Below are 25,221 nucleotides of genomic sequence, written 5' to 3' on the forward strand. Positions count from 1 at the left end.
AAAGGAAGGGAAAAGGGGCAGAATGAGTATTTGAGGAAATAATGGCCAAAATTTTCCCAACTCTTATAAAGACATAATATATATGTCCAAGAAGTAAAACAGACCCCAAACACAATAAATCCTAATAGACCTACTCTGAGACACATACTAATCTGAACACTAAATGCCAAAGATAAAAAAGAGATTTCTAAAAGCAGTGAGAGAAAAGCAATTTGTCACATACAAGGGATCCATAATATGACTAAGTGCCAATTTCTCATCAGAAACCATGGAGGCAAGAAGGAAGTGGTATGATATACTTAAGATACTGAAAGAGAAAAATTGCCAGCCCCAAATTCTTTATCTGGCAAACCGAACTTTTAAAAATGAGGAGTTTAAAATACCACAGATAAACAGAAACAGAGAGTTTGTGAACAAAAAATCTGCCTTACAAGAATTACTAAAGGAAGTTCTGCAAGTTGAAGTAAAGACAGGAGAGTGGCTTGTAGTAGTGTGAAGAATGAATGAAGATCTTCAGTAAAAGGAATTAAAAGGGTAAATGCAAAACCCAATAGTACTGTATCCTCAATATACAACTCTATTCTTTTATTCTTATAAGAATCAGAATATAACTGAACAAGAAAAAGTCATATTTCCTGATAATGGACATGCAAAATATAAAGAGGTAATGTGGGGCAACAACAACATAAAGAAGGGAAACAGAAAGATATGGGAGCTGAGAAAGCTTTAAACTTCTGTGCCTCCAGGACTTCAACACGAAAGTAAAACAACAATCTACACAATGGGAGAAAATAGTTGGAAACTACATATCTGATAAGTGTTTAATATTCAGAATTTTATATAAAGAAATCCTTCAACTCAACAACAAAAAGACAAATAACGCAACTAAAAAAATGGGGAAAAGACTTGAATGGAAATTTCTCCAAAGAAGATAAACAAATGGCCAATCAGCACATGAAAAGATGCTCAATTATCATTAGTCATTAGGGAAATGCAAATCAAACCCACAATGAGATACCATTTCACACCCACTAGAATTTCTACAACTAAAATTAGGAAAATTACAAATATTAGAGAGGATGTGAAAAAATAAGAACACTCCTTCATTGCTGGTGGGAATGTAAAATGGTGCAGCCATTATGGAAGACAATTTGGCAGTATCTCAAAAATTTAAGTACAGAATTACCACAGGACCAGGCAATCCTATCTCTCAGCAACCGACCTGAGATTCCTTTAACTACCTGCTCTGCCACAAATACAACTTGTTTATGTCTAGACAGTGTAATGGTTTCCAGATTCTGTATTTGTATCTCTTCATCAAGTTCTTTTTCCCAGGAATCCTATTCAAAGTTCTACTCATAAATCCAGTGGAATTTCAGGCTTTCTCTCACTCAGGATCTGTCTCATCTAATATGACAGACTCCCTACTTAAAGTTCTTACCTCATTGGTAATAAACTCTCAACATGCTTCTTTGCCTATCTTGGCTAAGTCCTATTCATCCTTGAAAATCAAGTCCAGATAACACCCAGAAGCATTCCCTTACCAATTCACCTACCACCACCAGTCCATGTGATAATTTAAGACACTTAGAACTTGCCTGTCAATATCAACATTCAAAACATTGAACTATAATTTATTTACTTGCCTATCTTCATACTAGATGTGAGCTTTTTGAGGGCATTTCATCTGTGTATACCTGGCATTCTGAAATACTTGGAAAATAAAAGATATTCTCTGAGTTGATGAAAGAATTTTACAAAGATACAGATGAGCCAATAGGCTCAGAGAAGTTAAATAACTTGCTTAAGGTTACACAACTAGTAAGAGGTAAACTAATACCTTAACTCTGATTCCAAATCTGTCTCCAAATATGAGTTTAAACCCTATCTCCAACTGTCTGGCTTACAATATACAAAAATCAAACTGTATGCTGGGTTTTCAATAACCTAGGAGTGTGAAAATGGATTAGCAAAGAGTAATTGTGATAATATAAATAAGTACAAGTGATAAGGATTCTCAAGACACAGAACACTGAGTCCAGGATCAGAGCCAATGTTTCAAAGAGGTCCTTAAGTCTTATGCCAACTGTGGACACTCCAGAATAAGTGTCTTAAATATGGAGGGTGTTTCGAAACCATTTGTTGAATGAATATATGGGGAAAAAATTCCAAACTCTACCCAAAAGGCTTTTTCAGACTGCCTTCAGAGATAAAAGAAACGAATGTACACAGCTGACATCTCTTTCCCAAAGGAAGAAATTATTTGACTTAAATTAAAACACACACATACCACAACTAAAAGAAGACAAACAAAAGTTTCAAAAATTTGGTTATTGTGTACTAGCTTGGGAATTAGTATAGTTTGGAAACAGGAAAGAAGTTATCTTTCCTATTTAGGTGTTATTGGTGACAGTTTTCAGGCCAAATTCCAATGCGAAAATTATGTGAAAATTATGTATTGCCTCTTTCTTCCTGTAGACAGCTAGTTGCTGTATGCTAAGACTAAGGACTTCATTAAAATTATTTTAGGAAACAGACTGATTATTACTGATGTAAACAGAATAACCAAAACAGTTTAAACTAACCAAGATAGACATTCGAGGGAAGAAGAAGAAAACAAAATTCAACTACATTTTAAGATATATTAGCATTCTTAGAAAACATACTATCTATAACATGGTCCAACAATGTTTTTTATTAAAATCAATTGTATTTATTACATGAGAGTTGAAAACATTCACAAAATATGTAAAATAAAAGTTCACCTATTAAGTGACCATTTATAAAAAGGATATCAATAAACATCTATTTATTTCACAAAATAACAATTTAGAAGCACTTGGCTTTCTCAATAAAGGTAAACTTGTACAAATAATGCAACTATGTAAAACATAATACATAGTAATAGAGTAACACAATGAGCCACCATATTCTGAGATGTAAACTGTCAAATAAGTGGCAAGTATTACAGTTACTTAGATAACTCTCTTAAGTGACTGGAAAGAATTTCCTAATAAAAGTTATGGCAACTGATCGGATTTTAATTTCCCTGTGCCATTTCTAAGAGATATTAACATATATACCCTTTCTTTCTTGTGCAAAGGGAAGGTTAATTCAATGCACTTTTCAAAACATAGCTTTAGCACTAGTGGAGAAAATTTGGGTATTTGTTTTGGCTAGTATCTTTTAAGCAACTCAGAGCAACTGCACACAGTCTACAGGCATCAGGTATCAATCTTGTCATCAATAAGTAGGATTGTTCCACTGTTCCAGAAAGTTAGAATTATCCCACTGTCCCAGAAAGAAGCAAAGGAAATGGTGAGATTTGATTAAAGTTATTTCTAAAATTGGAAACTACTGGAAATTATTGGACCTAATTGGGAAAAACATTTACCATTTCAGTTCACTATAGTACCACAGATAACAATCAAATGATTTAATCTCCTAATAACATTCATGAAATCTCTAAGGATACCTGGCGTACTTAAAGAGAACATGTTAACTAGCAGTGTCTGACTCATCAAGTCTGGGTTTTTACATAAATTTTCTAATGTCCATAAAAAGTGGATTGCTAAAGAAACATAATAAACCATATTAAGAAATTTTCTTAATAAGCAGTAATAAAACTATAATTGGGATACAAGAAATCTCTTTCTAAATTATTAAAGTAAATCTTATTAAATCAAATATAATTAAATGCAATTTACCTGTACAAAGATAATGTAACCATGTAAGTTTTCTTCCACTGAAATGCTGGCTGTAAAATAATTCAAACTGTTAAAAAAAAAAAAAAAATCAAATTATTTCCAGCACTAAAACTTGCTTGCAAAAATGAAAAAAGTGTTCATTTTAGAAAGGACATTACAGCATCAGGTAGATGTTCTCGTTTTCCAGATGAGAAAGTGTATCTGTGTAGGCTTGGACCAAAATCATACAAACATTAACCTAGCTATTTTCACTGACAACATTGTCACATAACTGCAAATGTGACTTTTCATATAAATTCCTAAATGAAACAGTGATTCATTATCAGTTTTGGATGGTATTAATTTAGACTTTAGAGATGTTTAACTACTGACCCAAAACACCACCACATACATTTCAATATGAAAATATAAATCACACCTTCATTCCTAATCTCCTATTTCCCAACACACACCCTTGCTGAAGTGACAAGTCAATTAATATCTGTGTGCTTACCTATAAAGTGACATCTATGATTTAACTCCCACATCCAGTTAATCACTAATACAAACCTTCAGGATACTTCTCTTTGGGTATTCTTTTGTTACTATTATTGTGAATAATTCAATTTTGCACTCTGTAAGTGCAACTTTGATATTTTAAACTCTTTCCCTGGACTGAATATGCAACTGAAGAATATCAGTCCAAAAAATATAGCATCCACATCTCTTAAAAAAAAAACCTAGTATATAATAAAATAGTGGGAAAAAAATCACACTGAAATATGAAAAAATCAAAAATTCAACTTCATTATAAAACTGAATATTATACAAATGTATCATGACAATTCAAACTTAAGGGCATAATTTTAGCTTGATGTGCCAAATGTATATATCCAAAGCTTTAAACTTGTATATCCAACTTCACCTTTTGTACATTCAAAAAGAACTTTAAATAAATCAATCAACACCACACTGAGTCTACTCTTGACAACAAAATGTTACAGCTGCAAACCAAGAGAAGCAGTACATTCTTTCAACAGTTTATTCTAAGATTCCCTGGTCCAGAGAAGCTGTTATTTGTTCAGCATGTTTTTCCTTCCAATGGTACAGAATTATCCTCTATCAGCATATGCACCAATCCCTTTACATGATAAATAGAAAACGAAAGGGACCTGGAATATTTAAGATGTGGTGATTGTTTCTTGTCCTCAGAAAGAACAAATCAAAGTCATAAAGAGATTCCAGAAATACGCTTTGACTAATTAATATTCTCCTGGGTCATCAAGAAATTTCAGTTACTACAATACAACTCATAATTTAACTATGGGCTATAAAGACCTGTAGAAATGAGTAGAATAAAACTTTCTTTTGCAGGAATGCAGAGGATGGAGTGGGCTCCCCTTCTTTCACAATTGGCGCCCAATGTGGGGCTCACCAATCCTGACCATGACATTTGGAAGCTGCGCAAGTACCAGGACTGGGAAGTCCAGATGAAAGTGCCTGCCACAAACAAACACCAAAGGCATCTTGAGTTAAGGTACCTCTACAATTCAAACTTTCCCTGTGCTGGTTATTTTTAAAAGGTTATCTGTCACAAAACAGCCCAGTGGAACTCTAAAGCCCACCATCCTGTTTCCCAAAGAACCAACAGTGCTGTGCTATAACAACCGTACGAAGAAGATACCTCCCAAAGCTGACTCCAGTGCAGATGAACCAGCCTAAGAAGACATGGCACCCATTCCCAGAACCCCCATGATATCCCTATAAATGAGCTTTATGTCACTACACCAAATTGTAATCATAATAAAAAAGGGGGAGATGTAGAGACACGGAAGGTCCCCTGACTTAACAAACTATAGAGCAGGGCCTCCCCAAGCTCCAGATGTCTGAAGGAGGGCACTGGGCCAGGAAAAGGCCAAAATATTTGCATGTCTGAAGGCAGACTGCAATTTAGATAAGGGAATAGTCTCTGAGCCCCTGCTGGGCTCCTTCCATGCTCCTGTCTCCCACCCCTACTGTTTCCCATCTAGCCCCCAAAGAAACTGTCCCTTGAGACTAACGATATGTAAATACACCTTATGGTTTTAGAAAAAATGTACCCTCCCTGAAATACCTGAAAATAGTCATGTAGGAAACTACTTTGGATGCTATAAAGACCTGTAGAAATGAGTAGAATAAAACTTTCTTTTGCAGGAATGCAGAGGATGGAGTGGGCTCCCCTTCTTTCACACCAACCCAGTAGCCTTGACTCTTGAAGACAATTGTACAACAATGTAGCTTACAATGGGTGACAGTGTGATTGTGAAAACCCTGTGTATAACACTCCCTTTATCCAGTGTATGGATGGATGAGTAGAAAAATGGAGACAAAACCTAAATGAAAAATAGGGTAGGATGGGGGAGGAATCTGTTTGTCTGGTTTTTTTAATTTTTATTTTTTATTCTGATTCTGATTCTTTCTGGTGTAAGGAAAATGTTCAAAAATAGATTGGGGTGATGAATGTACAACTATAGGATGGTACTGTGAACAGTTGATTGTACACTATGGATGATTATATGGTATGTGAATATTTCTCAATAAAACTGAATAAAAAAAATAATTTAACTATGGCACATTTATCATGAATTCGTGGACAAAAGCAAAATAAAGCATTTTGAAAAATGAGAAACTCAAGCTTAAAATATGCACAATTAACAGCACTGAAATATATATCTGAATATTATTAAAGGGAAATGTTAGATTGTATATATGGTAACAGAATACAATTTTAAAAGAATCCAAAAAAAGCACACTTTACTAAGTAAGTGCAAAATTAGCTTTAAGATTATGCGATCTGAAGGCATGTTTAAACTTTTTATACTCCCAGCAACTAGTACTGTTCAGTAAAGTTTTATTAATGATATTGATATGCCAAAATAAAATATTCCTTCATCCTTAATTTTAAAATCTGATTTAAAAGACTCTCATATCTATAGGTACAAGATCTATAATCCAAATGGGATTATAAATTAATCTGGTATTATAAAAACAAAAGTTTGCAAATTTTGCTTAACTATATAATTAAATAATTTATTTAGTAAGAAATACATATTGACTGACTTCTCACTTAGGGTAAATAAGAATTCAGCTAAAGGACAGCACTTTTAAAATGCCATTTGAAGGCATTAATTATAACTCAAAAGGCCTTTAAAATGAACTATTCATATCCAATGAGTTTATTTACCTCTAAGGGCTACATCAACATATACTACTTTAGATATTTATTTCTTTAATATTATTCACATCTTTGTACTTGGTACAAAAGAAATATAACTATTAAGATTTTTTGGCTTAAAATGCAAAATAAATTATTTTTAATTACAGCTTTATTTCCATAGTCTTAAGATATTTATGTGTAAAATGGAAGTAATTTTTGATAACCAACTATATTTAAGTATATATTTAAATGTAGCTTATGAGGGGTGACAATGGGATTGGGAAAGCCGTAAGGACCACACTCCACTTTGTCTAGTTTATGGATGGATGAGTAGAAAAATAAGGGAATGAAACAAACAAACAGACAAAGGTACCCAGTGTTCTTTTTTACTTCAATTGCTCTTTTTCACTTTAATTATTATTCTTGTTATTTTTGTGTGTGTGCTAATGAAGGCGCCAGGGATTGATTTAGGTGATGAATGTACAACTATGTAATGGTACTGTGAACAATCGAATGTACGATTTGTTTTGTATGACTGCGTGGTATGTGAATATATCTCAATAAAATGAAGATTAAAAAAAAAAGAACAACAAAAAAAGATTAAGATGCAAAAACTATAAACCATCACTAAGCCAAGATGAATTAATTTACATGTGACAAATGTATACTTTTATATACACAAATGTATTTTCATTTCTATGTAATTGAAAAGTTGGATTTACCAGGAAAAAAAATATAAGAACAAACACCCTCTACTGGTAACCAGAGAAAATGCAAATGCAGAGAAAACTATTCTTGGAATCATATACTCAGATGGAAACCCAATTCCTATTTGTAAATGACGAAACTGAAATATCATGAAGATCATACATTTATAAATAAAATTTACAGGAGTTACAAAATTATTGGAAAATAATTATTTCAAGAGGAAAGGGAAGAACAACACAAAGTTAGAAGGAAACTTTCTGCAACCCCAATTCTTTCCTTTAATATCAACTTGAGAAGCAGGCTTAAGCATAAATAAGTTTTAAGACTGTCAAAAGAGAGGGGTCAACTTTCTTTTGCCTGATCACAAATACATCAAAATGCTTTACCTTGCTACCTATAACTATTCTTCCTGCAAAATCCACAATCATACTCTGCTCATCCAAATGTATACTCAGATGAATACTCTTCTTCATAGTTAATTCAACTACCTCCTGTGAATATCTCTACAACATAGTATAATTATGTATAATTTTCCTTTTAAACATTATAAGTCTATGCATAACTCACTGGTTCATAACCTCGAGGCACTGTCCAAATAGGTTTCTACTAAAAAATGATGAAGTTTTCCCTAGAAAAAAACTGCTACCCAAACATCCCTCCGATAAAGAAATCAGAAGCCCCTTTTGGTGACTTAGAGAATCAAGAGAGGTCTGTTTCAAGTGAAATGAAAACAAATCCACTTAAAACCTTGAACATGAACATTCACAGCAGCATTATTCATAACATCAAAAAAGTGGAAATAACCCAAATGTCTATCAACAGATGAACAGATAAATAGAATGGGTCTATCCATACAATGAAATATTACTCAGCAATAAAAGGAATGAGATACTGATACATGCTACAATATAGATAAAACTCAAAAAAATTACACTAAGTGAATTAAATCAGTCACGAAAGACCACATAGTATGTGACTCCATTTACCTAAAATGCCCAAAATAGGCAAATCTATAGAGACAGAAATTAGAGATTATCTAGGGCTGGAGGGGATGAGGGGACAAGGAGTATCTACCAATAGATAAAGCATTTTTTCTGGAGTCACGAAAATGTTCTAAAATTAATTGCCATGATTATTACACAATTCTGTCAATGTACCAAAAAGCAATGAACTATACATACTAAATGGATGAATTATATAGTAAAAACAATTATATCTAATAAAACTCTTTTAAAAATATAAAGTCTCTTTAAAACCTTTTTGGTAAGCATTTTTACTTGAATTTTCCAGCTTTAATCCATTTTTTTCTAGATTATTTTACATTCAATGTTACCTAGCTTACAGACCTGAAATAATAATGATTACAAGGCATAAAATGAGGTTAAAAAAAAAAAAAAGGGCTCAAAATTCAAATTGAGAATTGGAAAACTATTTTTTAAGTGTTGAGTTCTAAACTTTCTTTTAATGTCTAAATTTCTGTAATTTAAAACTGTTAAGGAGCAGATTCTAGATTTACCAAAAATAAGAGGCATGCTTTCACAAACAGCTGTGTGACACTTCTGGCATTTTAACTTTATTATTAGTAACTCCAATAATTTACATTCTTCCCAGAGAGCAGACTGACTATAATATGTGAATATACTGTTGTATCACATGAACCCTTAAGACTTTGGAAAAACATTAAAAGTGATATAACACGAAAACAATGATTAAAATTTCTTAGGTTTTCTAATACATTTCCTGCAAACTTACCATCTGTACACTTTTTTCCAATTCCTGGGGAATTGCAAATGTAGATGAAGGAGCCTGAGTAAGAGGCCATGCCCCAGCCTACAAGAAAAACATTGAAATAAAAATGCTAAATAGACCAACATTAATTTGAAAGTAAATACTTAAAAATGATTTATGCAATTGAAACACCTTTCTCCCCCCCCCTCAAAATTTTGACAACACCCATCAACATTACTATCAAAGCACATTTTGTTCCAAATCAATATAACATACATCTTTGGAAACCACAATCCACTGATTCAAAGAAATGTTATCAGGCAACCATTACTAATCCTGTGTATCAGTGTATTTGAAGTGATTATTACATGCCAACAATAAAACACATATTCATACCTGTAGAACATATATTTGAAAACTAATTCCCAAATCTATTACTGTGTCTTGGTTTTTGATAAAATTGTTGAACTTATTGTTGAGATCAGCACTAACACTCATATCTGTATACATCCGATGCAGCTTACTGGTAAACTCATAACCACAAGCTTGCTGTAAAAAAGCAGTTTTGAAAAAACAGAAAATGAATAAACCATACTGATTAATTAAACTAGGTTGCTATTGCTAGGTCTTTGGGGAAATGTCCTTTTGTACGCCAACACCCAAGGTCTACATTATTCACAACCCAAAGCAGCTGTTCAAAACTTTTCAAATTTCCTTTCTTTTTTAAGATACATTAAATAAGTGAATTGAAAACACATATTTATGAAACAATAACCCTTAAATACAATCATTTCTACAAATCTATGTCTTGTTTCAACATTGCAAACTGTTCTATTATTATATGCAAGAAGCCATATAAGATTTACAGACGGTGTCAAGAAAACATGAAAGATTACTGGGAATATTGAAGCCAACAGCAATTAAAAAAAAAAAAAAAAAGGTGGGCACTTAGACATATTTTTAATACAATCTATTGAGTCATGAGGAAATCTATTTCTCTGAAATTATTCAAAACTCTGTCATCACTTGGTCAGAAAGTTCAATCTCTAATCCTAGGATATAAAAAGCTTTGTGTTATGTTAACATTACTTTTAAAAACTCAAAAAATTTTTCATTATGTTTAAAAATAAGTGTACAGAATATTCAACGTCTAATGCATGGGAAAATTTTCAACTATTGAATAACTCAGGATAAATACGAATCAGTTACTATAAACCTTATCACTGTCATAAGCTGAAATATTGTAAAAATGAACTAAATCCAACTACACTCCAGGAACTTGCTACTTAAAAGGAATATTTTAGGTGTATTCATTTGTAAGTAACATAACTATATTATAAGGTTAACACTGATTATCATGTATTATATCATATATTTTGTCCTTTGCATATAGTATTTGCATATATTACTGTATGAAAATACCACTATACATTTAGCTAGTCCCCTATTGATGAATTATTTCCTGTTAGTACAAACAATACTGCAATTAACATATTACGTGCTAGAGAAATAATTTCCAGGAGGGACAATACTGGATCAAAGGCTTACATTACCTTTAATTTATTGATCATGGCTTCTTCAGAATCCATAGACATAGATAACCCATGAATTAAACGTTTTGCCAGCATTCTTGCATAGAACTACATTAAAAAGATGTTTTTAAAGATTAGTTCCTTTCATATGATTTAAAGTACAAAATTATAAAACAAAGTTGAGTAAAACACACATAAAGCTTTTCTATTCACAACTTACCTTTTGAAAAACGTCCTTATCATCAATATATTTGAAAACAGTAATGAAGCTTGTGAGTTTGTCTTCTACTTCATTCTCAGTCATCCCTTTTGCTGATTTCTTTAGTAAGTTGTCACAGTACTTAGCAAGCTCAAATAGAAATTGATAATATGTCTTAAAAAGGGCCCTTAGGTATACCTGCCTCAAAGGATGTAAATTCACAACATGAAATAAGATAATTATAGGGTCTTTGCTGGCCTAAAGATTATGTTTTTAAAAAAACAGAATCAAGAATCTAGGAATAAATTTAACCAAGAAAGAAAACGATGTATACATGGAAAACTACAAAACATTGCTAAAAGAAATAAAAAAAGACCTAAATAAATGGAAGGACATTTCATGCTCATAGACTGGAAGATTAAATATTATCAAGATGTCAATTCTATCCAAAGTGATTTACGCAACCCCAATCAAAATCCCAACAAACTTCACTGAAGAAATGAAAAAGCAAGTCATCAAATTTATATAGCACAGTAACGGGCCCCAAATAACCAAAATGATCTTGAAAAAGAAGACAAAACTGGAGGACTCACACCTCCCAGTTTTAACACTTATTACAAAGCTACATTAATCAAAACAGCATGGTGGCAGCACAAGGACAGACTTTACCAACAGAATCGAATTGGGAGTTGATAAATCAAACCTCACATCTATGGTCAATTAATTTTGACAAGGGTACCAATTCTACTCAATGGAGAATAAATAGTGTCTGCAACAAATCGTGCTGGGAAAACTGGATATTCACATGTAAAACAATGAAGTTGAGACCCCTACCTCATACCATATACAAAAATCAACTCAAAATGGATCAAAGAACTAAATAGAAGAAAACATAAGGAAGCAACTTCAGGACCTTGTATTTGACAATGGTTTCTTGGACTTTAGACCCAAAGCACAAGCAACGAACGAAAAAATAGATAAATGAGACGACCAAATTAAAAACCTGTGCATCAAGGAGAGGACAGGCCTCCCTATAATTGTGCCTGAGAGCCTCCTCCCGAATGCCTCTTTGTTGCTTATATGTGGCCCTCTCTCGCTAGCTAAGCCAACTTGGCAGGTGAAATCACTGCCCTCCCCTCTACGTGGGATCAGACACCCAGGGGAGTGAATCTCCCTGGCAACGCAGAACATGACTCCCGAGGAGGAATTTAGACCCAGCATCGTGGGATGGAGAACATCTTCTTGACCAAAAAGGGGGATGTGAAAGGAAATGAAATAAGCTGATTCAGTGGCAGAGAGTTTCCAAAAGGAGACAAGAGCTCACTCTGATGGGCACTCTTACACACAATATAGACAACCCTTTTTAGGTTCTAGTGAATTGGAGTGGCTAGCAGTAAACACCTGAAACTATCAAACTACAACCCAGAACCCATGAATCTTGAAGACAATTGTATAAAAATGTAGCTTATGAGGGGTGACAATGTGATTGGGAAAGACATATGGACCACACTCCCCTTTGTCTAGTTCATGGATGGATGAGTAGAAAAATGGGGGAAACAAACAAACAAACAAACAACAGGCACCCAGTGTTTTTTACTTTAATTGCTCTTTTTTACTTTAATTTTTATTCTTGTTATTTGTGTGTGTGTGGTAATAAAGGTGTCAGGGATTGATTTTGGTGATAAAAGCATAACTATGTGGTGGTACTGTGAACAACTAAATGTACGCTTTGTTATGTATGACTGCATGGTATGTGAATATATCTCAATAAAATGAATTAAAAAAAAAAACTTGTGCATCAAAGAACTTCATCATGATAGTAAAAAGACAACCTACAAAATAGGAGAAAATATCTAGAAACCAAATATTTGGTTGAAATCCTACAACTCAACAAAAAGACAACCCAATTAAAAAATTGGCAAAAGTCTTTAATATACATTTCTCCAAAGAAGATAAGCAAATGGCCAAAAAGCACATGAAAAGATGTGCAACATCATCAACCATTAGAGGAATGCAAATCAAAACTAAAACAAGATACCATTTTACACCCACTAGAACGGCTACTACTAAAAATGGAAAACAAGTGTTGGCGAGTGTGCTGGTTTGAATGCATTATGTCCCCCAGAAAAAGCCATATTCTCTGATGCAATCTTGTGGGGGAGACAGATTAGTGGGGATTAAGTTGGAACGTTTGGATTAGGTTTGCATGGAAATGTGCCCCACCCAACTATGGATGATGACTCTAATTGGATAATTTCCATGGAGGTGTTACCACACCCATTCAGGGTGGGTCTAAATTAAATCACCGGAGCCATGTAAATGAGCTGATGAACAGAAAGAACCCAGTGTAGCTGAGAGTGACATTTTGAAGAGGAGCTATAGCCAAGAGGGACACTTGGAAGAAAGCACAGGAACTGCAAGTGAGAGACATTTTGAAGACGCTGTTGAAAGCAGACTCTTGCTCCAGAGAAGCTCAGAGAGGACAGATACCCCAAGTGCAACTAAGAGTGACATTTTTGAGGAACTGCAGCCTAGACAGGAATATCCTGGGAGAAAGCCATTTTGAAACCAGAACTTTGGAGCAGACGCCAGCCACGTGCCTTCCCAGCTAACAGAGGTTTTCCGCACGCCATTGGCCATCCTCCAGTGAAGGTAACTGTCCTAGTTTGCTAATGCTGCAGAATGCAAAACACCAGAGATGGACAGGCTTTTATAAAACGGGGTTTATTTCACTACACAGTTACAGTCTTAAGGCCACAAAACGTCCAAGGTAACACCTCAACAATCGGGTACCTTCACCGGAAGATGGCCAATGGCGTCCGGAAAACCTCTGCTAGCTAGGAAGGCAGCTGGCGTCTGCTCCAAAGCTCCGGCCTCAAAACGGCTTTCTCCCAGGACGCTCCTCTCTAGCAAGCTTGCTCCTCTTCAAAACATCACTCCCAGCTGCACTCCATTTCCTCTCTTTGAGTCAGCTCATTATATATAGCTCCACTGATCAAGGCCCACCCTGAATGGGCGGGGCCAAGCCTCCATGGGAACATCTCATCAGAATCATCTCCCACAGCTGGGTGGGGCACATTCCAAGTAAATCCAACCAGCACCCAAGGGTCTGCCCCACACAAGACCACAAAGATAATGGCATTTGGGGGACACAATACATTCAAACCGGCACAGTAACCAATTGCTGATGTGTTACCTTGGACACATTATGGCTTTAAGACTGTAACTGTGTAACCAAATAAACCCCCTTTTATAAAAGCCAATCCATCTCTGGTGTTTTGCATTCCGGCAGCATTAGCAAACTAGAACAGTGAGGATGCAGAGAAATAGGAATTCTCGCTCATTATTGGTGGTAAAATGGTGCAGCACTGTGGAAGACAATTTGGTAGTTCCTCAGAAAGTTAAATATGGAATCACCATATGACCTGGCAATCCCACTTCTATAAATATACCAAAAGAAAGAAATGAAAGCAGGGGTTCAAACAGATATTTGTACACCAATGTTCCTGGTGGCATTATTCACAATTGTCAAAAGATGGAGGCAACCCACGTGTCCATCAATAGATGAAGGGATAAACAAAGTGTGGTATATACAGACACAATGGAACATTATTCAGCTTTAAAAACGAATGAAGTTCTAATTCATGAGACAACATGGATGAACCTTGAAGACATCATGTTAAGTGTAATAAGCCAGACACAAAAGGACAAATATTATATGACCTCACTGATATGAAATAATTGGTATAAGCAAATTCATAATCAGAAACTAGAATACAGGTTACTAGGGGCCAGGGTAGAAGTAAGAATGGGGAATTAAGTGCTTAATTGGTACAGAGTTTTCTGTCGGGCAAATTTTGGTAATGGATGGTAATGATGGTAGCACAACATTATGAACGTAATTTATACCTCTGGACTACTGAATTGCATACTTGAACATGGGTAAGGGGGGGACATTTTAGGTTGTATATATGTTACTGGTATAAAAATAAAAAAAAAAAAACCCACAGGACTGTACAACATAAACAGTGAACCCTAATGTAAACTATGGACTATAGTTAATAGTATAATCATAATAATATTCTTTCATCGATTGTAACAAAGGTACCACACTAATGCAAAGTGTTAATAGAGAGAATGGTGTGGTGAGGAGGGTACATGGGAACTCTGTACTTTCTGCATGATTTTTCTGTAAATTTCTAACATGTCTAATAAAAAATAAAACTGTATTTAAAAAAATGAACAAGAACATAGAAAACTATGTTACAGAGTAAATAAAGAAAAAGAACTATAAACAGGTCAAAAATCAAATAAACATTTATTTACCAATAAGGCATTGGTATAAATAATTTGTTTCTAAAAAAATATGTAGGTGAATTTTAAGCAGCTCGTTAATTTTTGACAATGAACTACTTTTTCTTTAATCTTACAATGACCCTGTATGCAAGTTTCCTTTAAAGGTTACTGTTCTGGTTTGCTAATGCTGCCATTTTGCAAAACACCAGAAATGGATTGGCTTTTATAAAGGGGGTTTATTTGGTTACAAAGTTACAGTCTTAAGGCCATAAAGTGTCCAAGGTAAGGCATCAACAATTGGGTACCTTCACTGGAGAAAGGCCATTGGCACCCGGAAAACCTACGTTAGCTGGGAAGGCACATGGCTGGCGTCTGCTTGCTAATAGGTTCTGTTCCAAAATGGCATTCTCCAAATGTTGCTCTTAGGGCGTTTTGTCCCCTCTTAGCTGCAGCTCTTCCAAAATGTCACTCTCAGTTGCTCTGAGGTCCCTCTGTTTGTGAGCTCTTTATACAGGACTCCAGTGAACTAATCAAGACCCACCCTGAATTGGTGGGGCCACATTTCCATGGAAACATTTAATCAAGAGGTCACAACCTAATCAAAAGTGCCACTGACAGTTGGGTGAGTCACATCTCCATGGAAACAATTTAATCCAATATTCCAATCTAATCAACACTACAAGATTGCATTAAAGAATGTGGCTTTTTCTGGGGGACATAAGATATACAAACCAGCATATTCCACCCCCTAGACCCCAGAAAAACATTCTTTCCAAATACAAAATACATTCATCCCATCACAATATCACAAAAACTTAAATCATTTCAGTAACAACAGGTAAGTACAAGATCTCATCAAAATCAGTTACAGTCATTGTCTGTCCTAAAGCAAACTTCCCCTCTAACTGTGGACATGTGAAGTTTAAAACATGTTACCTGCTGCCAATATACAAAGGAGGGACAGTCATAGGATAAACATTCCCATTGCCATAAGGAGAAATCAAAAGGAAAACTGGGTTAACAGGACCAAAACAGTTCCTAAAACCTGCAGGGCAAACGTCATTAGATTTCCAAGTCTGAGATCATTTATACAATGACACTTTATTCTTGGGGCGTGAGAGAGCAGCAGTCCCACACTTTCCAAAGGCTTATGCAGTAGCCTTTTTCTCTCCAAATGCTGGGGTGAGTGCTCCAACATATCCACACATTGGGGAGATCACCTTCTTCTTGGCACCCCCTCCTCAAACACTGGGGTGCCACCCAGACTCGGCCTCTCTAGGGCAAAAGCTCTCCATCTCTGAACAGTGGGGTGGCGGCCAGGCTCTCCCCAATCCCTGGGGAATGTGCTCCACACTCTCTGGGGCCTGGGGTGGCAGTACTCTTCCAGAGAATGGAGGCGGAAGGTCCGCCCTCAACCTTCGGGGCAAACTCACTCTTTCCACATGCATGGGCCACTCCGTTCTCCCTGCCTGACACCCCTTGACTCCAGACCTCAATCTCCATGGCTCTATCTTTGAAGAAATTTTTCCTTCAATTTGTTCTTCTGTCCCCTCCAGTCCAGGCTACCCATAGTTCCGGCTATACAGTTCTCTCAAAAATCTCGTTGGCTTCACATGAAGCACACAGGAGTCAAAAATGTCAGACAATCAGACTTTCCACAAATCGTTTCTGGATAACTCCATCTCCAATCCTGGCTTGTACTGAAATGGTGGTTGGGTTCCATGTTTAGTTAAATCCTCACGTAGGGCTGTAGCTTCTGAGTTCATTTCTCAGCTTATCTCTGTCCTGTCCTATTTTACTATAAGCTGCAAGAAGCAGCCAGGCTGCACTTTTGATATTTAGTTTTGAAATTTCCTCAGCTAAGTATCCCGGCTCATCACTTTCAAATTCTGCCTTCCATCCGACACCAGGACTCAATTTTGCCAAATTCTCTGCCACTTTTAAAACAAGGATCCCTTTCTTCCAGTTGGCAATGACACATTCACCATTTCTGCTCAAGGCCTCATCAGAAGTATCGTTAGAGTCCGTATTTCCACAAACGGTCTCTTCAGAGCAGTCTAGGCCTTTTCTATCAAGCTCCTCACAATTCTTCCACAATCTTCCCCTTATCCATTCGAACATGTTTGGTATTTGCAAGCTCAGCAGCACCCCACTTCTCTGGTACCAAAATCCAGCATTTGGAGGAGAAAGCCTGACCACTACCCCATGTTCCGAGAGGGGACAGCCTTTGCCCCAGAGAGGCACAGTCCGGGTGGCACCCTGATGTTTAAGAAGAAGGTGGTCTCCCCAATGTGTGGATATGCTGGAGCACTCACCCTAGTGTTTGGAGAGAAAAGGGCTGTTGGACTCTGTGCCGGTTTGAATGTATTGTGTCCCCCAGAAAAAGCCATATTCTTTGATGCAATCTTGTGGGGCAGACAGAATAGTGGGGATTAAGTTGGAAAGTTTGAATTAAGTTGTTTGCATGGAGATGTGTCCCACCCAGCTGTGGGTGGTGACTCTGGTGGGATACTCCCATGGAGGCGTGGCCCCACCCATTCAGGGTGGGCCTTGATCAGTGGAGCCATATAAACGTGCTGACTCAAAGAGACTGAACGGAGTGCAGCTGGGAGTAATGTTTTGAAGAGGAGCAAGCTTGTTAGAGAGGAACGTCCTGGGAGAAAGCCGTTTTGAGGCCAGAGCTTTGGAGCAGACTTCAGCTGCCTTCCTAGCTAACAGAGGTTTTCCGGACGCCATTGGCCATCCTCCGGTGAAGGTACCCGATTGCTGAGGTGTTACCTTGGACGCTTTGTGGCCTTAAGACTGTAACTGTGTAGCGAAATAAACCCCCATTTTATAAAAGCCTGTCCATCTCTGGTGTTTTGCATTCTGCAGCATTAGCAAACTAGAACAGACTCCTGTTCTCTCAAGGCCCAAGGACAAAAGACTCTCAGATTTTGAAATCTAATGGAGTTTCTCCTGCAGGTTTTAGGAATTGTTTTGGTCCCTTAAACCCTGTTTTCTTTCAGTTTCTCCCTGTGGCAATGGGAACGTTTATCTTGTGATTGTTCCTCCTTTGTACATTGGCTGTACATAACTTGTTCTGAGTTTCACAGGTCCACAGCTAGAGGGGAACTGAGTCTTAGGACAGATCACACATGTGACTGATTTTGATGGTATCTGTACTTTCTTATTGCTACTGAAATGATTTAAGTTTTTGTGATATTGTAATGGGATGTCTGTATTTTGTATACAGAAAGAACATGTTTTTCTGGGGTCCAGGGGCTGGAATGTACCAGTTTGTATATATTATGTCCCCCAGAAAAAGCCATGTTCTTTGATGCAATCTGTGGAGGCAGACATATTAGCGTTGATTAAGCTGGAACCTTTGGATTAGGTTGTTTCCATGTAGATGTGACCCACCCAACTGTAGGTGGTAACTCTGATTAGACAATTTCCATGGAGGTGTGACCCCACCCATTTAGAGTGGGCCTTGATTAGTTTACTACAGCCCTATGTAAGAGTTCAGACAGAAGGAGCTCGCTGCTGCAACTTACAGAGACATTCTGAAGATGGCCATTGAAAGCCGAGTTTTGCTGATACTTTGGAGGTACTAGCCCAGAGTTTGCCCCAAGAAACTGACACAGAGACATTTTGGAGAACACCATTTTGAAACACAACCTGGGAGCAAGCAAACACCAGCCACGTGCCTTCCCAGCTAACAGAGGTTTTCTAGATGCCAATGGCTTTTCTCCTGTGAAGGTAATCGATTTTTGATGCCTTACCTTGGACACTTTATGGTGTTAAGACTGTAATTGTGTAACCAAATAAACCCCTTTTATAAAAGCCAATCCATTTCTGGTGTTTTGCAAAACAGCAGCATTAGCAAACTGGAACAGTTACCAAAAATTTATCATCAGATTTCCTTTAGATTTAAGATACAACAAAATTTTCATGAAGTAATGCAAATAAATTATTTCGAAGTAGAGACCTTTTAAAACCCAAACTTTCTAAAAAGGAATGTTTTCTCATTTAATTATTGCTTAAGGAAAAGACTATGGTTATGGTCTTGTTGCATGTCAAATTTTATATGACACAGATCATCAGTTTTATTTTTAATCATTTAATTTTCATCTATTTTTCTTTAAAAATGCTACAAAAAATCAATATGACGTTCTCCTCAGTTTTCAGTTTCTAATAATGACTTTTCATAAGATTATTTTTAAACAACCATTAAACTTACCAGTTCAGGTGCTTTGCAAACAGACTTGGGTTCTCTATAATTTACTACTGACGTAAGGGCCTAAAGAGAAAACAGGCCAGTAATTAGCCAGTAGCAACGGAGCAAAAGTATAGCTGGCTCAGTATTTGCTATAATCTCTACATTCCAAAAAATACTTTATCACAGAAAACACTGCATTTTAGTGGTAGTTTTTAATATCATTTTCATATTTAACATAGGATAAACAACTCCAACTGTATTCTTCATGGTAACTATATGATAATAATTTATCCCATTGAAAGACAGTCATTATAACTCACCACTGAAATTTGAACAGAGATAAAATAAGGCCACTTTTTTCCTTACAACAACCTTGTAAGTAAATTTCCTTTAAATATCACGATTCAAAAGTTTGCAGAATATGTTTTCCTTTCAAATATTATTGAATATAGCCTAAGTATTAAATTCCAAAGGAAAAATTAGTATTAAAGAAGATTAAAGTTAGGTATATATTTTTAGTAATACTAGTTTACTATCAACAATTCCCCTATAAAGCACAATCATAGGATGTCGTACCTATTTTCAATTTAATCATTCCGTTTCATAATTTAAAAGTTACAAGTTATTTCCATTTTAATTTTCATATTTACATTAGTTACTTGAGGTTAATCTTCATATCCGGAACAGATATCTCATAATTAGAAGGCTTAATTTATGAAACTGCCTATAGAATGATGACTAAAGGACGATGAAATAAAGAGTTATATATATATAATACTATATATATAAAGAATTATAAAATACATATAGAAAAACTATATATATAGTTACCTTATCCAGTGCACTCATAAAGTGCTGATCACCATTCAAAACAGTGTTGATAAGCTGAACAAATTTACCATGTACTTCCAAAACTGACTCCACAAATAGTGTTGGCATCTAAAAATATAACATACGAAGTAGAAAATCACATTTTAAAAAGTTACAGGACAAATTGTGCTTACTAAAAGCTTGTTTAAAGTTTTCCCCAAGTCAATAACGTTTTCCATGCACACACACACACACATTCTCTCTCTCTCAGAAAATGTTTCAGCTATGATAGTCTCAAAAATCTAAAATTTTGACACTGAAATTAGCTTGTCAATCAATACCAGAAATGCAGGATTGTCTAGTACCTTTGCCAGAAGAATCCAACAAAATACACTGCTCTCTCATATTGTAATACTGTAATTTAAGGGTAACAACATACAATATCTGAACTACCAGGTCTATCACTTTCATAGAGGGTTATAGAAACAAAAACTGCCTTCAAAGCCACAGAAGGCTGAAAGAAATAAAATGGGAGAGTTAAAAAGCCAGTATCTGTGAGAGACAGGCCCCTGGAACAGGGCAGTACAACCCCCAAATTTCAGAAGGAAGAAACACCTACTAGTGCAAATATGAGCTTTCCCTCTTAATGGAGATAACTATGAAGAAGTCAGTACCTAAGACTTAACCAAGTCAGCTAAAATCATGAGTCTACCACAAATGCATTCTTGTTTTCTCTTCTTTTCATATTTCCATCTCCCAGACCTTGACACCAAAGTCTGTTTCTATGCTCACTCTCATCCAACGCTCTGAATCTATAAACCTAAAGTAACATAATAAACCTAATAAATAACATAAACTAGTAAACCTAAATAATACAAACCAGTAGTTCTACAAGACAGAAAACTTATGCATTACTGTGGCAAGACATAAAACTAAGAAAAATGTACAATAAATTTCTCAAAGACAAATAAATTTAAACTAAAGTGAGCAGCTCCTAATATAGGCTCCTGAGCAATGATGTCCACATACAAATTACTATGTTATAGATGAAGAACTAACAGCTCTACTTAGAGACAGAAGTAGCATTTCACATCATGTCTGCCTTCTTCATCAACCATCACTAGTAATAACAAGGAAGGCAGTCCAACAAGGCTGAATGATAGGAACACACTTTGACAGGAAAAGATACCTGGGTGTAAACAGTCATGTGACTGGCAAGGTTCTTTTGAGAAGAATGGCATTAGGGATCTGAGGGTCACTGTTTTGGGTATTTTAGGTAGCAAGCATGTATTTAGGAAAATCTAAATTTGCTTTCTGGGCAAACAAATTCAGAGAATATGTAAAGAAAGCAAGTTAAAAGCTGTCCATCTTATCACTGATTAACCCTACTACTTCTACAGCTATCTAAGTATCAATGCCAGCAATGCAGAAATAGTTATTTAGAAACAGCAAAATATCTTTTTCTGTGAGAAGTTAACTAAGAATTGCTAACTGAATCAAGAACTCACTGATATGACTAAAAAGCTGATCTTGTTCAATAATTTTCTAATGATTTGATAATTTCCAAATGAGTCCTAGAGACTCGAGGTTTAAAATGATTTTAATAAAGACATTTGATTTGTTGGGATGATGAAGACTATGTAGTTTTTTTCATCTTTTAAAACAGTAAAGTCAAAAGAAAAACTCCAAAATAAACCTGATTAAGAGAAAAATTGTCCAGTTCCTTACACAACTCACATTTTCCTGAGTAAGATTACTGGTTGCTCTAAGGCCCTCATCATGGATATGATTTTGCAGCTCCTGAATCATATGAGGTAAACCAGTGGACACAGCACGAAGTAAGACATACATATTTGCCATGTCTGAGGGGAAAAAAAATTTTGATTATTAAATTCCCAAATAAATTCAATTTATTAGGTAATGTAAGGTTCAAAATGCAGAATTAAAAGAGTATACAGAGAAAAGTTTCCCTACACCCCTGTCTCCCAGCCACCTAGGCCCCCACCCAACAAGAAAGCAATGTTTAATAGCTTTCCAAAGATGTTTTATGTACACTCAAGCAAACAGACATATTCTTATCTCTATGTATATAAACAGCATAGCATATTTTATATATTATTTGCAGCTGCAGGACACTTATTTTAAGAAATCTTTTTATATCTGTACATAAAGGGTTTCTCCTTCTATTTTTTAACTGCACAGTACCCCATTATATGGACATATTACAATCACTTATGAACTAATGGAGAGTTAGGTTGTTTATCTCTTGCTATTACAAACACTGTTGCAATTAATAATTTTGTATTTGGGCAAGCATATCTATAGTATAAATCCCTAGAAGTGGAATTGCTATCTATACCAAAGTTTAGTCTTGAAGATTAGAGCAGGGAGCAACCTTGCCAACAATGTATCACCAAATGTTTTGATCTCTGCCACTGAGAAGTGAAAAATGATGTCTCAGTGTAGTGGTTTCTAGTTTACACTTTTTATTGAAGTATAGTACACATACAGAAAACTGTACTAATCCTAAGTGTATATCTCAATAAATTATCACAAGTGAACACACAACACCACCTTGTAATCACCACCCAGGGTAAGAGCCAGAATATCACCTATGACCCAGAAGACCCCTTCATGCCTCCTTCCAATCACTACTCCTTTTCCTTCTTTGCAAAGATAACCACTATTATGATTACTAAATCATGGATTAGTTTTGTCTCTTTTTGAACTATATATAAATGAAGCCATATAATATGTATTCTTTCATGTCTGGTTTCTTTTGCTCAACATGTTTTTATTGTTCATCCATGATGTAGCTACAATTTGCTAACTTCCATTCCTCTATAATATTCCATAGTATGAATATACCATACTTTATCCATTCTAATGTTATTGGACATTTGGGTGGTTTCCAGTTCGGGGTAAATACAAATGATGCTTCTGTGAACATTCTTGTACACATCGTTTTAACTGCTAGATGATAACATATGCATATATTCAGCTTTAGTAGTCAATGTCAGTTTTTCAAAGTGGTTGCATCAATTTATACTTCCAACCAGTGTAGAACAAGTTTCTACTACTCCATATGCTTACCAACACTCAGTATTTTCAGTCTTTAAATTTTCTATTAAAATGGCAATTATGTATTGATATCTTAGTGTGGTTTTAATTTGCATTCTCCTAGTTTAATGACACAGAGAACCTTTTTATATTCATTGGCATTTGGATATCTTCTGTTCTGCAATTGCCTGTTCAAGATTCTTGACCATTTTATATTTTAGACATAAACCTTTTCAGTTGCTGCAAATATTTGACCCTATGGCTGTCTTTTCACTCTCTTAATGGCCTTTTGATGAATCCAAAGATTTAAATTTTAATGTAGTGCACACTTGATCAATTTTTCATTGTTGTTAGTGCTTTTGGTGTCCTATTTAAAAGATATTCTCCTATATTATGTTCCAGAAGCATAATTACTTTACTTTTTGCATAAAGTCAAAAATCTGCTGTAAATTGACTTTGCGTATGGTGTTTGAGGGAGAAATCAAATTTCCTTCCAAAAGGATATTCAACTGACTCAGCACTATGTTTTCAAAAGACTAACTTTTGCCTAGTGCTCTGCAGTGCCACCTTAGTCTTAAGTCAAGTATCTGTAGATGCATGGCTTGCTTCTAGGCTCTCTACTTTATTCCATTAGTCTTTTTGTCTATCCTTGCACCATTGCTTCACTATCTTAATTTTTGTGGTTTTATCACAAGTCTTGCTATCCTGTAAAGTAAGTCTCCCCCTCATGTTCTTCAAAATTTTCTTCGCTAATATTAGTTCAAGAGTATAATTTTCAGAATTAAAATTTCAAAATCTTGATTTTTTACTAGACTGCCTAGATCTACAGATCAATGCTGCTTTCAGTAATGTTTAGCTTTCTGTGTAGGTCTGGCACATCTCTTTTAATACATATACTTCTTGCTATCTGATAATTCATAATGTTATTTTCTTTTTCTAAAATATTCATTTTCTCAATGTTTACTGCTGGCATCTACGTGTATTTGCATTTTATATTTGTCCTATTATAAGGGAGATTAAGCATATCCTCATATATTTAAAATCTATTCATATTTTCTTATCCTATTCTTTACCCTTTCTCCTATTGCTTATTGGGAACTCTTAAAAGTATTAAGGAAATTAGTCTTTGTGACATAAAGATATGCAAACACATTTTCCAGTTTTTCTTTTGACTTTAGAATACACTATGAAAATATATTTTTCCAAAATAGTCTTTCAAAATACACTATCACTAATCTGTAAAAATAAATATCTAATATTTTAGAAACTATTACTAAAATATGCTTCAAATCTAAGGTGGCTGAAGATGATGTAAAAAGTGGCTTTATAATTTCATTTACATTCACATTTATGTTTGGTATTACTTACCATTTTTTTTCTCTTGTCGAATGATATTATGACATTCTGCATGTAAGAACTGTAAGTGGTCTGCTACCATTCTTTGCTGACATTCATGAATCACTTTAGTATATGAACTTGGATGTAAGTACTTTCGACATCGAATTTCTTCATCTTTTAACCTACCTAGAACCTATGGAAATAGATTCTTATAGTCATGAATTATTAAGTTTTACTATGAGGAAAAACATGTATATCAGTAAGTAACTTAGGTAACCAAGTTACAATGATTCAATTAAATACAGTAAAGGTAACAAGGATTAAATAACCAATTTAAACCCCTATTCCATATATCGTTTCAAATATATACAATAGCTAAAATCTGCATTTCACCCCAACCTTATGAACAAGAACTGAAGTTAAGTGGTCTGCATTCTGTCTTCATTTATTGAACCCCAATAATCCCA

General features: G+C 35.3%; 1 protein-coding gene across 4 annotated transcripts in view; it reads right to left on the reverse strand.

The window, feature by feature from the left end:
- CUL2 (cullin 2) overlaps positions 1-25,221 on the reverse strand; it is a 104,539-nt gene that overhangs the window by 19,433 nt on the left and 59,885 nt on the right. For all 4 annotated transcript variants that reach the window (XM_037835616.1, XM_037835614.1, XM_037835613.1 and 1 more), the window contains exons 9-17: positions 24,785-24,947; positions 22,094-22,218; positions 20,378-20,485; positions 19,568-19,627; positions 11,071-11,199; positions 10,872-10,958; positions 9,715-9,867; positions 9,343-9,420; positions 3,708-3,774 (exon numbers count right to left, since the gene is read on the reverse strand). In XM_037835616.1, the coding sequence (XP_037691544.1) occupies positions 3,708-3,774; positions 9,343-9,420; positions 9,715-9,867; positions 10,872-10,958; positions 11,071-11,199; positions 19,568-19,627; positions 20,378-20,485; positions 22,094-22,218; positions 24,785-24,947 (970 nt within the window). The remainder of the gene's footprint in view (positions 1-3,707; positions 3,775-9,342; positions 9,421-9,714; positions 9,868-10,871; positions 10,959-11,070; positions 11,200-19,567; positions 19,628-20,377; positions 20,486-22,093; positions 22,219-24,784; positions 24,948-25,221) is intronic.

This window comes from Choloepus didactylus, chromosome 5 (assembly GCF_015220235.1).
Source record: "Choloepus didactylus isolate mChoDid1 chromosome 5, mChoDid1.pri, whole genome shotgun sequence".
Taxonomy (NCBI): Eukaryota; Metazoa; Chordata; class Mammalia; order Pilosa; family Megalonychidae; genus Choloepus; species Choloepus didactylus.